At 45.4% G+C, this 14,836-nt stretch overlaps 1 protein-coding gene across 1 annotated transcript in view; it reads right to left on the bottom strand.

Annotated features, from left to right (window-relative positions):
• LOC126095421 (protein O-mannosyl-transferase TMTC2-like) overlaps positions 1-14,836 on the bottom strand; it is a 1,040,622-nt gene that overhangs the window by 619,793 nt on the left and 405,993 nt on the right. The window contains exon 6 of the mRNA XM_049910218.1: positions 1,691-1,837. Coding sequence (XP_049766175.1) covers positions 1,691-1,837 — 147 coding nt within the window. The remainder of the gene's footprint in view (positions 1-1,690; positions 1,838-14,836) is intronic.

Below are 14,836 nucleotides of genomic sequence, written 5' to 3'. Positions count from 1 at the left end.
GTCTTGCTAACGTCCCCATCTGTTGACTCAGGGATCGAGACTTAGCTGTACGATCCGTTACAGCCATGCGGATAGGATGACTGTCATCTCGACTGCTAGTGATATGAGGGCGTTGGGATCCAGTACGGCTTTCCGTATTACCCTCCTGAACCCACCGATTCCGTATTCTGCTAACAGTCATTGGATCTCGACCAACGCGAGCAGCAGTGTCGCGATACGATAAACCGCAATCGCGATAGGCTACAATTGGACCTTTATCAAAGTCGGATACGTGTGGGTATGTTCTCCTCCTTACACGAGGCATTACATCAACGTTTCACCAGGCAACACCGGTCAACTGCTGTTTGTGGATGAGAAATCGGTTCGAAACTTTCCTCATGTCAGAACTTTGTACGTGTCGCCACCGGTGTCAACCTTGTGTGAATACTCTGAAAAGGTAATCATTTAAATGTCACAGCATCTTCTTCCTGTCGGTTAAATTTCGCGTCTGTAGAACGTCATCTTCGTGGTGTAGCATTTTTAATGGCCAGCAGTGTACAAACGGTGGCAGTATCGCGGGCACAAGGTATAAAGGGGAGTGCATTGCCGGAACTGTTAATTCTGCTCAGGTGATTCATGTGACAAACTGTCGACGTGACTATGACCGGACGACGGGAAATAGCAGTTCGACACTCCATTTCGGAGGATTAAGTACTCCGACATTCATAATGCCAATAGCGTGCCGAGAATACCACATTTCAAGCTTTACCTCTCACTACATAACCCAGTGGACGTCTGCCTTCACTTAACGACCGAGAGCAGAGGCGGACGGATTCGTTAGGACAGTGCGGCGAAAGTTGGCGTCAACGGGGTGTGCCAGCAGGCGATCGACGGGAGTGCCTTTGATAGCAGCACAACATCGTCTGCAGCGCCTGTCCTGGGCTCGTAACCACACTTGTTGGACCCTAGAGTTATGGAAAACCGTGGCCTGCTCCGGTGAGTCTCGATTCCAGTTGGTTAGAGCTGACGGTAGGTTTCGAGTGTGACGCGGACCGCACGAAGCCGTGGACCCAAGTTGTCAAGAAGGGACTGTGCAGAATGGTGGTGGATCTATAATGGTATGGGCTGAGTTTACATGGAATATACTGAGTCCTGTGGTGGAGCTGAAGCGATTGTTGACTGTAAATGGTTATCTTCGGCTACCTGGACCATTTGCAGCCCTTCATGGACTCTTTGTTCCCAAAAAACGGTAGAATTTTTTGGATGACGATGCGCCATGTCACCGGCCACATTTGTTCGAAAGTGGTTTGCAGAACATTGAGGGCGATTGAAGCGAATGATTTGGCCACCCAGATCGCCCGACATGAATCCCGTCGTGTACAAATCGCTGCACGGGCACGCTTTTGCAATTATAGACCACTATAGATGCAGCAAGGCTCAATATTCTTGGAGGGGGCTCTAGCGACTTGTTGAGACCATGTGACGTCGAGGTGCTGCACGCCGGGCAAATGGATGTTCGACACGATATGAGGAAGTATCCCATGAATTTCACAGCCTCAGTGTAGAGGACCAAACTGTACAGGAACGCAACACTTCGCCTGTATGAATGATTACGACAACACGACGCCAAGACTCGGGTGATGACCGGAGAACATTTGGCCAATCTCAAAGACATTCTAGTCTAAGTACAGTGTAGTGGTGCAGCACTGACCTGGCGGAGCTGCGCGCCTGCGGCGGCAGTGCGCCTCGTGCAGCAGCAGCGCCAGCAGCAGCAGCAGGGCGGCGCCTTCGTCGGCGCGTCCCACCAGGCCCGCCACGGCCTCCGTGTGCACCGGGTGGGCCGCGAACAGCAGGCCCGCCGCCCACGGCGCCGCCCCGTCGCCAGGACCCTGCCAGCACACCGTCCACACAAACACACGTCACGCACTACAAGAAGAGCGGCGAGTAGTCGTACACTACAGGCATCCAGCGCGGACATCAAGCTCGCTCGCAGTTGTGTTCTTAAACTCTCGCTTGGGCATCGCTTTATAAAGAGTCCCTTGGAACTGGAAATACACTCCTGGAAATGGAAAAAAGAACACATTGACACCGGTGTGTCAGACCCACCATACTTGCTCCGGACACTGCGAGAGGGCTGTACAAGCAATGATCACACGCACGGCACAGCGGACACACCAGGAACCGCGGTGTTGGCCGTCGAATGGCGCTAGCTGCGCAGCATTTGTGCACCGCCGCCGTCAGTGTCAGCCAGTTTGCCGTGGCATACGGAGCTCCATCGCAGTCTTTAACACTGGTAGCATGCCGCGACAGCGTGGACGTGAACCTGTGCAGTTGACGGACTTTGAGCGAGGGCGTATAGTGGGCATGCGGGAGGCCGGGTGGACGTACCGCCGAATTGCTCAACACGTGGGGCGTGAGGTCTCCACAGTACATCGATGTTGTCGCCAGTGGTCGGCGGAAGGTGCACGTGCCCGTCGACCTGGGACCGGACCGCAGCGACGCACGGATGCACGCCAAGACCGTAGGATCCTACGCAGTGCCGTAGGGGACCGCACCGCCACTTCCCAGCAAATTAGGGACACTGTTGCTCCTGGGGTATCGGCGAGGACCATTCGCAACCGTCTCCATGAAGCTGGGCTACGGTCCCGCACACCGTTAGGCCGTCTTCCGCTCACGCCCCAACATCGTGCAGCCCGCCTCCAGTGGTGTCGCGACAGGCGTGAATGGAGGGACGAATGGAGACGTGTCGTCTTCAGCGATGAGAGTCGCTTCTGCCTTGGTGCCAATGATGGTCGTATGCGTGTTTGGCGCCGTGCAGGTGAGCGCCACAATCAGGACTGCATACGACCGAGGCACACAGGGCCAACACCCGGCATCATGGTGTGGGGAGCGATCTCCTACACTGGCCGTACACCACTGGTGATCGTCGAGGGGACACTGAATAGTGCACGGTACATCCAAACCGTCATCGAACCCATCGTTCTACCATTCCTAGACCGGCAAGGGAACTTGCTGTTCCAACAGGACAATGCACGTCCGCATGTATCCCGTGCCACCCAACGTGCTCTAGAAGGTGTAAGTCAACTACCCTGGCCAGCAAGATCTCCGGATCTGTCCCCCATTGAGCATGTTTGGGACTGGATGAAGCGTCGTCTCACGCGGTCTGCACGTCCAGCACGAACGCTGGTCCAACTGAGGCGCCAGGTGGAAATGGCATGGCAAGCCGTTCCACAGGACTACATCCAGCATCTCTACGATCGTCTCCATGGGAGAATAGCAGCCTGCATTGCTGCGAAAGGTGGATATACACTGTACTAGTGCCGACATTGTGCATGCTCTGTTGCCTGTGTCTATGTGCCTGTGGTTCTGTCAGTGTGATCATGTGATGTATCTGACCCCAGGAATGTGTCAATAAAGTTTCCCCTTTCTGGGACAATGAATTCACGGTGTTCTTATTTCAATTTCCAGGAGTGTAGTTGTCTGCGAGGCATGTCTATGTCGCCAGTCTCAAGTCATTCAATTCTACAGGATTGACATTAGACTTGTGCATCATCTTTGTCAGAATATTAATGTATTCTATTCTGACAAAGCTGATGTGCAAGTCTAATGTCAATCCTGTATAACTGAATGACTTGAGACTGGCCACACAGAATGCCTCACACAGAACTATTTCCAGTTCCAAGGGACTCTTTATAAACAATTAGATGGCTTAGCTATGGGTTCCCCTCTTAGTCCACTGTGGGCTGAAATATTTATGGATCATTTTGAACAAAATATTCTAAAAACAGCACCTTTGAGTGCAAACATCAAATACTGGTTTAGATATGTAGATGATGTCCTGTGTATGTGGACTGGTACTACAAGACAACTCAACACATTCTTGAAAAACCTGAACAGTCAACATAAAAATATCCAGTTCACTATGGAGATTGGCAACAAATCCATAAACGTCTTAGATCTCACCATTGACATCAGTATACACACACACACACACACACACACACACACACACACACACACACGTTGTTTCAAAATTTACAGTAAAACAACAACTACAGACACAGTAATACCTTCTTGCTCACAACACCCATAGCTCACAAACATGCAGCTTTCCAGTCAATAGTACACCGTCTCATATCTATCCCCATGTCCAGAGAGGATTTTAAAGCAGAATTAGATACAATAAAATTTATTGGCACAGCCAATGGCTACAATCCAGTTCTCATTGACCACATCTTGCACAGGAAACAAAAACGGAAAATTATACCCCTCCTCTATGCCCCACCACCTTCCCCATCCACTGTCTGCCGGCCGGAGTGGCCGAGCGGTTCTAGGCGCGTCAGTTGCAACCGCTACGGTTGCAGGTTCGAATCCTGCCTCGAGCATGGATGTGTGTGATGTCCTTAGTTCTAAGTTCTAGGGAACTGATGACCTCAGCTGTTAAGTCCCATAGTGCTCAGAGCCATTTGAACCATCCACTCTCTGCAAGAAATGGTGTACACTACCATTTCTAGGTTAGGTATCACAGATTGTAGCCAAAACACTAAAATCCTCCAAGTATAGACTTTCCTACTATGTCAGAAACACGACAGCCCAGTGTGTTTTTAATAGCAAAGACAAGATCCAGTTATTAGCCAACAGTGGGCTATACAAAATCTTCTGTTCTGATCGTGACAAATTTTACATTGGTCAGTCAGGCAGAGACATAGCAACTAGGCTGGCTGAACATGAACGCAGCTGGAGGTTGCAGAATTCAGACTCTGCATTTGCTGAGCATGTACTGAGTGAGGGTGACAACTACCAGCCAGTGTCCCATGTACTTCAATTAGCAAACAAAGGCCGTAAACTCAACCTACTGGAAGCCCTGGAAATTAACAAACATCTTGCTAACAGTCCAGATCTCATCCTAAATGACCAGACACAGTTCAACACTTCCCCTCTCCTAAACTTCATATAATCATCTTTGTTGTTCATTACTTACCAGACTCTCTCTTCCTACATATTCTCATTTTCCTGTATTCATTAAGTTGCTTTGTTTTGTTGAAGTTGTCTTTGTATTCCACATAGACTGTAATCTCAATAGTTAAGGCTTTCTTTTAACTGGTACTTGTATTATTGTCCATGTCTAACACCCATTGTAGTTGTCTCATCAAACACTGTTCATGTTTTACTTTGCTCATTTATTTAATGAAAACTGTTACATGGCCACTGCTTTGATTATAATGTTAATGTTAAAATGCAGTACCACCACACTCTCAAACTGTATGTCCTCAAACACCTCCATTTTACTGCTTTTATTTATTTCTGTTTATCTTATTGATATTGCTTAAGTTCCTTATGTATTCCGCATTTACACTGATAACTGTCTCTTCTTTTAATTGGTTGTGTATCACTCTCGATGTTTCATACCTCCTGATACAGCCTTGTCTAGTATTAACTTTATTTTATTTTTTTTAGTTTTGTTTATTAATAGAAACTGTTATATAGGCATGCTATTTCTATTTTGTGCTAAAGTTTTTCGTGTCTACTCCATTGTTATTTATGGACTGTTCAGTTTTTACTTTTTCATTCCAAAGATGTTACTTACTGTATGTTTCTACTTCAGTCTAGATGTGTTACTTCTCTTCCAATGTTGTTTGCTAACATTTAACTTCTTTGGTGATAATACTCAGCAAATGTCTGAAGATGGCCTTGTAAGCCGAAAACCGGATAATAATAAAAGTAATATTGTAGAACAAAAGCAAACTGGTGCTTTTCATTTATTATAATGTTGTTCTATCAAGAACCGACGGAAGAGTCTGTTAATATAATATTATTGAATTATTTTTTTGAGAAACTCAAGGCTACTGAAGGTATGTTTGCGCAATGCTAGTTGTAAGATTATTGTAAGAAGTAAGTCTCATTTGAACGTTTGTAAAATCACTTCATTACCAACAGTAAATATTTGAAGATTCGTTTTCAGAATATAATTAATTTTTGCCAGAAATATTGCATTACTGATTATAATCCATCCCAAAAACCATAAACGTAAAACTTTGCAAAATATTTTTGTTGTCAAGAAAAAGTTTATGTATTACGTAACTTCAGTCAAATTAATTAAAGAATAACGTCAGCTTTGCTATTAAAGAATAACGTCAGCTTTGGTAATAAAGACAGCCACGTATTATGACAGCCCATCAGCAGCTAATACGGTATAGTAAAACAGAATAAGTATATTCATGTCGCAGTTCGATGTAGCAGTCAGATGGCGATCCAGTAACAGTAAAAAAAGGTAAGGAACAATTTTTGGTTATTGCAGGTAACGACTGAGGGCCACGACGACGACACATTCTATGTTTCGTCAAAATAATCAGAAAATCACTTTTAATAAGCAACATTTAAATTTGTATGCGAAGATTGAGAAAGAGAATTTATTTCAAAGGGAAGATCTCATTTGTCATTATTAAGCAAGAGATAGAAATCCTAAGGGAAGGTTTCATAGGTTATTCTAGAAGGGCAGGTTGGGTAACAAAAGAGATATAGAAGAAACGGGAAGGTTTCACCCACTTGCGGCCCACGTGATGGCTGGAATGATTCCACGTCGTATTTGATCCTCTTATATACTTTCCTTACTGTGTCGTCCCTGCAACGCCACCAGGCGACATCCAACGCCGCACTGGGCAGAAGTTATAATGTTCTAGCGTATCAGTGTATAACTATTGCTTGCAGCCACTATCTCGGACTAAAATTATCTCTTTCTATCGAATACAACCCCTTATCTTCTTCTATTACCACTTCAAAATAATGAAGCAAATTTTTTCGAAACTAAAGCGCAAGAAAAAAGTAAAGACGATAATATTACACCTATTAGTTCCATAATTATCCCAAACTCAAACTTAGTGTACAGTTTCTACGGTACATAAGGAACAGTATTCAAATATTCGATGAAATCAAAGGTAAGCTTTTTCTAAAGCTCTTACCATAATTTCTTTTACATTCTAGGTTCAGCATTAACTTCTTTTTAAATCGAGATCTGGTGATACTACCGAACATTCACCCGCGACGAAGCTGTTTAGCTTTATATGGAACTGAGATAAATAAAATGATCAGGGAAGGACGCCACTGTTCAGAAACTATAAGCAAATAAAATGTAAAAATGAAGTCGGTCAATTGTAAATAATACACTCCTGGAAATGGAAAAAAGAACACATTGACACCGGTGTGTCAGACCCACCATACTTGCTCCGGACACTGCGAGAGGGCTGTACAAGCAATGATCACACGCACGGCACAGCGGACACACCAGGAACCGCGGTGTTGGCCGTCGAATGGCGCTAGCTGCGCAGAATTTGTGCACCGCCGCCGTCAGTGTAAGCCAGTTTGCCGTGGCATACGGAGCTCCATCGCAGTCTTTAACACTGGTAGCATGCCGCGACAGCGTGGACGTGAACCGTATGTGCAGTTGACGGACTTTGAGCGAGGGCGTATAGTGGGCATGCGGGAGGCCGGGTGGACGTACCGCCGAATTGCTCAACACGTGGGGCGTGAGGTCTCCACAGTACATCGATGTTGTCGCCAGTGGTCGGCGGAAGGTGCACGTGCCCGTCGACCTGGGACCGGACCGCAGCGACGCACGGATGCACGCCAAGACCGTAGGATCCTACGCAGTGCCGTAGGGGACCGCACCGCCACTTCCCAGCAAATTAGGGACACTGTTGCTCCTGGGGTATCGGCGAGGACTATTCGCAACCGTCTCCATGAAGCTGGGCTACGGTCCCGCACACCGTTAGGCCGTCTTCCGCTCACGCCCCAACATCGTGCAGCCCGCCTCCAGTGGTGTCGCGACAGGCGTGAATGGAGGGACGAATGGAGACGTGTCGTCTTCAGCGATGAGAGTCGCTTCTGCCTTGGTGCCAATGATGGTCGTATGCGTGTTTGGCGCCGTGCAGGTGAGCGCCACAATCAGGACTGCATACGACCGAGGCACAAAGGGCCAACACCCGGCATCATGGTGTGGGGAGCGATCTCCTACACTGGCCGTACACCACTGGTGATCGTCGAGGGGACACTGAATAGTGCACGGTACATCCAAACCGTCATCGAACCCATTCCTAGACCGGCAAGGGAACTTGCTGTTCCAACAGGACAATGCACGTCCGCATGTATCCCGTGCCACCCAACGTGCTCTAGAAGGTTTAAGTCAACTACCCTGGCCAGCAAGATCTCCGGATCTGTCCCCCATTGAGCATGTTTGGGACTGGATGAAGCGTCGTCTCACGCGGTCTGCACGTCCAGCACGAACGCTGGTCCAACTGAGGCGCCAGGTGGAAATGGCATGGCAAGCCGTTCCACAGGACTACATCCAGCATCTCTACGATCGTCTCCATGGGAGAATAGCAGCCTGCATTGCTGCGAAAGGTGGATATACACTGTACTAGTGCCGACATTGTGCATGCTCTGTTGCCTGTGTCTATGTGCCTGTGGTTCTGTCAGTGTGATCATGTGATGTATCTGACCCCAGGAATGTGTCAATAAAGTTTCCCCTTCCTGGGACAATGAATTCACGGTGTTCTTATTTCAATTTCCAGGAGTGTAGATTTCAGCTATCAGTCGTCCTTTGGAATTTTTATTGGCAGATCTAGATTTCCACTAGAAACTAGCCATTCTCAATGTACTATCATTTTTGGTCAACGCATTTCATGCCTGTTGGTCGGGCTTTGTCCACAGTTCATTGAGTACTGAATACTGGATACATGCGATACAGATCAGCGTGTAATGGTTTTCTGTACACACTGTTTCCTGGTTTGCCATCTGGTTCTTGTTTCACTAGGATGTCAAGAAATGGGAGGTCCCACTTCAAAATGTGTGTGTGACCAAACTTCTGACGTCATCCATCCCTAGACTTACACACTACCAAAACAAAAATTAAGCTAAGAACAACACACACACACCCATGCCCGACGGAGGACTCGAACCTCCAGCGGGAGAGGCCACGGAAACCATGACATGGCTAAAAAAAAAAATGGTTCTGAGCACTATTGGACTTAACTTCTAAGGTCATCAGTCCCCTAGAACTAAGAACTTATTAAACCTAACTAACCTAAAGACACCACACACATCCATGCTCGAGGCAGGATTCGATCCTGCGATCGTAGCGGTCGCGCGGTTCCCCACTGTAGCGCCTAGAACCGCTCAGCCTCCCCGGCCGGCTGACATGGCTCCTCAAACCGCGCGTCCACTCCGCGTGTCTGTTCCACTTCCATCGTAAACGGTATTTTGGTGTCCAGTGAATTCAGTTGATTGAGAAATTCACTTAAGGTCTTACGTCCATGTGACTAGACGACATACAAGTCATCCATAAAACGATAAAAACAAGTCGTTTTTTGTTGGAATTGTTCTAGCACCTTTTCCTCGAAATAATTCGCCACAACTAGCGACAGGGGACATCCCATGGCAACGCAGTCTCTCTGTTCATAACAATTTCCACTGAACAGGAGGTACATTGAAGTAAGCACAATCTCGAAGAGTGCTGACAGGTTGGGGTCGAATTTCATGATTAATGGTTCCGTGGAGTCCGTCATTGGTGCCCCAGTGAAGAGGCATACTTCATTGAGATCCATCAAAACGTTACTATCATTGACTCAAAGTTCTTGTACTTGAATGGAGTTGCGGATTTGATATTCGCATTTCCCCACAGATAGTGTTAAGAAGGCAGTCAGATGTTTGACCAAGCAGTATGTTGCTGCTCCTGATTGCTAACTATGGCACGCAGTGGAAAATTTTCTTTGTGGCAATAAGAGGCGAGAGGTGGAAGGGGTAACGGGCAGCATATCAAGGAAGCCGACTGGAGCGGAGCAGCAGTCATCAGGGACCACCTCACGATAGCAACACGTCTGTTTGCTGAAACATCGGAGAATAATTACGATGTGACTCTACCAGACACCAGAGAATACTGCAAGTTAGGAATACGACAAGAAAACATCAGGTCACATAGGGAGACAGAGTATAAGTAGGCTGTTTAGGTTTTTACGTTGGTAAAGCCACGTAGCGCTCTGTATGAAAATCACTGACTGTGCTGTGTGTAGTCTGTAGCTGGTTTGCATTGTTGGAATGTTTGTTGCTGTAGTGTTGCGCAGTTGGATGTGATCAGCGCGTAGCGTTGCGCAGTTGGAGGTGAGCCGCCAACAATGGTGGATGTGGGGAGAGAGATGGCGGAGTTTTGAGAGCGGACGATCTGGACGCGTGTCCGTCAGAAAAACGAAATTTGTAAGACTGGATGTCATGAACTGATATATATATATATATATATATATATATATAATGACTTTTGAACGCTATTAAGGTAAATACATTGTTTGTTTTCTATCATAATCTTTCATTTGCTAAGTATGCCTATCGGTAGTTAATGCCTTCAGTAGTTAGAATCTTTTATTTAGCTGGCAGTATTGGCGCTCGCTGTATTGGAGTAGTTCAGGTAACGAAGATTTCTGTGAGGTAAGTGATTCATGAAAGGTATAGGTTATTGTTAGTCAGGGCCACTCTTTTGTAGGGATTATTGACAGTCAGATTGCGTTGCGCTTAAAAAAAATTGTGTGGCAGTTTAGTGCTGATCAGAATAAGTAAAGAGAGAAATGTCTGAGTACGTTCAGATTTGCTCAGCTGTTTGAAAATCAAATAACGTAAGAGGTTTACCGGCACAGTAACTCATAAATTTTTCTAAGGGGATGTTTCAAGAAGTTTAAAAATAATGTAACAGTTCTGTTGAATTTTTATACAATATTCAAATATGGCGCAATATTGTTGAAGGGTACAAAGATAGACACCTTCGAATTTTTAGGCAGATAATAAAAACCTAGTAGCTTCACCGAGATGTTCAGACGAGGAGCTTGTCATTCGCAGAAAACTAGAGAGCCAAATTCAGACAGATAACTGTTACATTACATTGAAGCGCCAAAGAAATTTATATGGGCAGGAGTATTCAAATACAGAGATAAACAGTCAGAATATGGCACTACTGTCGGCAACACCTATATAAGACAACAAGTGTCTGGCGCAGTTGTTAGATCGATTATTGCTGCTATAATGGCAGGTTATCAAGATTGCGACGGGGCGGTAAATATAAAGACGTGCGGTTGAAGCGTTCTCATACGAAATGTGCATATACAAATGTTGGTTAAAATTTCTGTTGCAAATTTTGGCTCTCACGTAAGTCTCAGGGGATGATTTCCACACTTGGTGCATTAGTACACTTCCACACCCGTGCATTTGTCATAGTTTTTGAATTAATTATTCACCCAGTGTTAGTACAATTTATGCTAGGGACCAAGAACTAGGCGATTATTATACAAAAATCAGTTTTTCACGACACAGTTCAATCACTATTTATTGGGGTTGTTCTTTTCTTTCACACAATGAAATTAGCACTGGTGATACGGTTTAAAGTTTTACTTTAATAATAAATTGACTCCGAGCCCCCAATAGCAGTAATGTAGGTTGCTATAAACTAAAATTACTCAATCGAACAGAACAACAAGTCCCACTGTCCTTTCTGTTCTAACAGTTATGGCGCGAAATCACAGTTCGACACACGTTCAATTACGACGATGTATACCTCGTAAATCGTACTCACACAAATAATCGTAGCACTTCCAGTTCACCAAATATATGCTTGCACACTTGCAAACTTAAGCAATGCTCTTTGTCGAAATAAATTGGCGCGAAAAAGAATTCTCAAGCGACCACATGGGCCACCCTCAAGTGGGGCTTGCTCGCCACCCACCCTCCAAAACGACTGACCACCGACTGACCTCTGGCCAAGATGGCTGCTCGCTTATATAGACTCGGATGTCCAACCCCCTGTTATTTAAGTACCAGTCTCACCATTTAAGATTACAAATTTTGATACATACATCCCTCGACAGAAATAAATACACTATCGGAACCGCGCTAAAAAGTACATCTTACTTACATTAATTTCTAGGATCATTTCTATCGCCCGTAAATAAAATTTTAGTTTTTGCAAAATTTCGCCACTTAGCGCAGATTTGTTTGTTGACATCCGTGCTCCAAAGTTTTACCACAGAACTGCATATAACACCGTTTTTAGACGTAATCTATAGCGATCTATACATTGCGCTGCTCAAAATCTTCAAATCTATAATAATTAATTAATTATGGGCGAAAAATATTAATAATAATTTGCAAACAATGAAAACTATTGCAAGTTGAGTATATAGTATAACTTAACTAGTTTAAAATACGTGCGATGCTACCCAAAATATTATATAGTGCCGTTCTTTACCTCATGAATTTTCTATTGAATTTTATAAACAATTTTCCCTCAAACTTTGTTTATTGCCCTTTACGGACTTAAATATATATATGAATCTTAACATATGACTAGGCACTCGATCCGCTATGACGAAACGTTTTTAATGGGTGCTCACTCATCCCTGTAAGTTGTTTTTTACTATTTTTATTAATCTTTCAGTGTTCGTGATATTAACCGATCCTGAGGTTACTATAACTTTTGCGTCACTTGACTTGAAATAAAGATCAATCTTTCAGAAGGTGCTTATTGCTGACCACAAACCACCACCTCATCGCTTTTCACCGTAAGTTACATAGTTTTCGCGTAATGCTCGAAAAACCAAACATGCCCCAAGCTGTAGGCCATGTGGCCGCCCGGCGACCGTTACAAATCTCGCTCGGGCGCGCCACGCGCTTCCACGAATCGCGCACCTTGTAGCGCGCTCGCTATCCACAAAGCAATCCTTGCATACTACAAATATTCATCTAGTAACGAATCGCGCACCATGTAGCGCGCTCGCTCTCCACAAAGCAATCCTTGCATACTACAAATATTCATCTAGTAACGAATCGCGCACCATGTAGCGCGCTCGCTCTCCACAAAGCAATCCTTGCATAGTACAAATATTCATCTAGTAACGAATCGCGCACCATGTAGCGCGCTCGCTCTCCACAAAGCAATCCTTGCATACTACAAATATTCATCTAGTAACGAATCGAGCACCATGTAGCGCGCTCGCTCTCCACAAAGCAAAACTTGCATACTACAAATATTCATCTAGTAACGAATCGCGCACCATGTAGCGCGCTCGCTCTCCAAAAACCAATCCTTGCGTGCTACAAATATTCATCTAGTAACGAATCGCGCACCATGTAGCACGCTCGCTCTCCACAGAGCAATCCTTGCATACTACAAATATTCATCTAGTAACGAAACACGCACCTTGTAGCGCGCTCGCTCTCCACAGAGCAATCCTTGCATACTAGAAATATTCATCTAGTAACGAATCACGCAGCATGTAGCGCGCTCGCTCTCCACAGAGCAATCCTTGCATACTACAAATATTCATCTAGTCACGAATCGCGCACCATGTAGCGCGCTCGCTCTCCACAAAGGAGTCCTTGCATACTACAAATATTCATCTAGTAACGAATCGCGCACCATGTAGCGCACTCGCTCTCCACAAAGCAATCCCTGAATACTACAAATATTCATCTAGTAACGAATCGCGCACCATCTAGCTCGCTTGCTCTCCACAAAGCAATCCTTGCATACTACAAATATTGATCTAGTAACGAATCGCGCACCATGTAGCGCGCTCGTTCTCCACAGAGCAATCCTTGCATACTACAAATATTCATCTAGTAACGAATCGCACACCATGTAGCGCGCTCGCTCTCCACAAAGCAATCCTTGCATACTACAAATATTCATCTAGTAACGAATCGCACACTATGTAGCGCGCTCGCTCTCCACAAAGCAATCCTTGCATACTACAAATATTCATCTAGTAACGAATCGCGCACCATGTAGCGCGCTCGCTCTCCACAAAGCAAATCTTGCATACTACAAATATTCATCTAGTAAAGAATCGCGCACCGTGTAGCGCGCTCGCTCTCCACAAAGCAATCCTTGCATACTACAAATATTCATCTAGTAACGAATCGCGCACCATGTAGCGCGCTCGCTCTCCACAAAGCAAATCTTGCATACTACAAATATTCATCTAGTATCGAATCGCGCACCATGTAGCGCGCTCGCTCTCCACAAAGCAATCCTTGAATACTACAAACATTCATCTAGTAACGAATCGCGCACCATGTAGTGCGTTCGTTCTCCACAAAGCAATCCTTGTATACTACAAATATTCATCTAGTAACGAATCGCGCACCATGTAGCGCGCTCGCTCTCCACAAAGCAATCCTTGCATACTACAAATATTCATCTAGTAACGAATCGCGCACCATCTAGCTCGCTTGCTCTCCACAAAGCAATCCTTGCATACTACAAATATTGATCTAGTAACGAATCGCGCACCATGTAGCGCGCTCGTTCTCCACAGAGCAATCCTTGCATACTACAAATATTCATCTAGTAACGAATCGCGCACCATGTAGCGCGCTCGCTCTCCACAAAGCAATCCTTGAATACTACAAACATTCATCTAGTAACGAATCGCGCACCATGTAGCGCGCTCGTTCTCCACAAAGCAATCCTTGCATACTACAAATATTCATCTAGTAACGAATCGCGCACCATGTAGCGTGCTCGCTCTCCACAAAGCAATCCTTGAATACTACAAACATTCATCTAGTAACGAATCGCGCGCCATTTAGCGCGCTCGCTCTCCACAAAGCAATCCTTGAATACTACAAACATTCATCTAGTAACGAATCGCGCACCATGTAGCGCGCTCGTTCTCCACAAAGCAATCCTTGCATACTACAAATATTCATCTAGTAACGCATCGCGCACCATGTAGCGCGCTCGCTCTCCACAAAGCAATCCTTGCACTCTACAAATATTCATCTAGTAACGAATCGCGCACCATGTAGCGCGCTCGCTCTC

Source organism: Schistocerca cancellata, chromosome 8, assembly GCF_023864275.1.
Source record: "Schistocerca cancellata isolate TAMUIC-IGC-003103 chromosome 8, iqSchCanc2.1, whole genome shotgun sequence".
NCBI classification, from domain to species: domain Eukaryota; kingdom Metazoa; phylum Arthropoda; class Insecta; order Orthoptera; family Acrididae; genus Schistocerca; species Schistocerca cancellata.
Note: the sequence above shows the minus strand (reverse complement) of the source record. Positions and strands in the feature narration are given on the sequence as shown.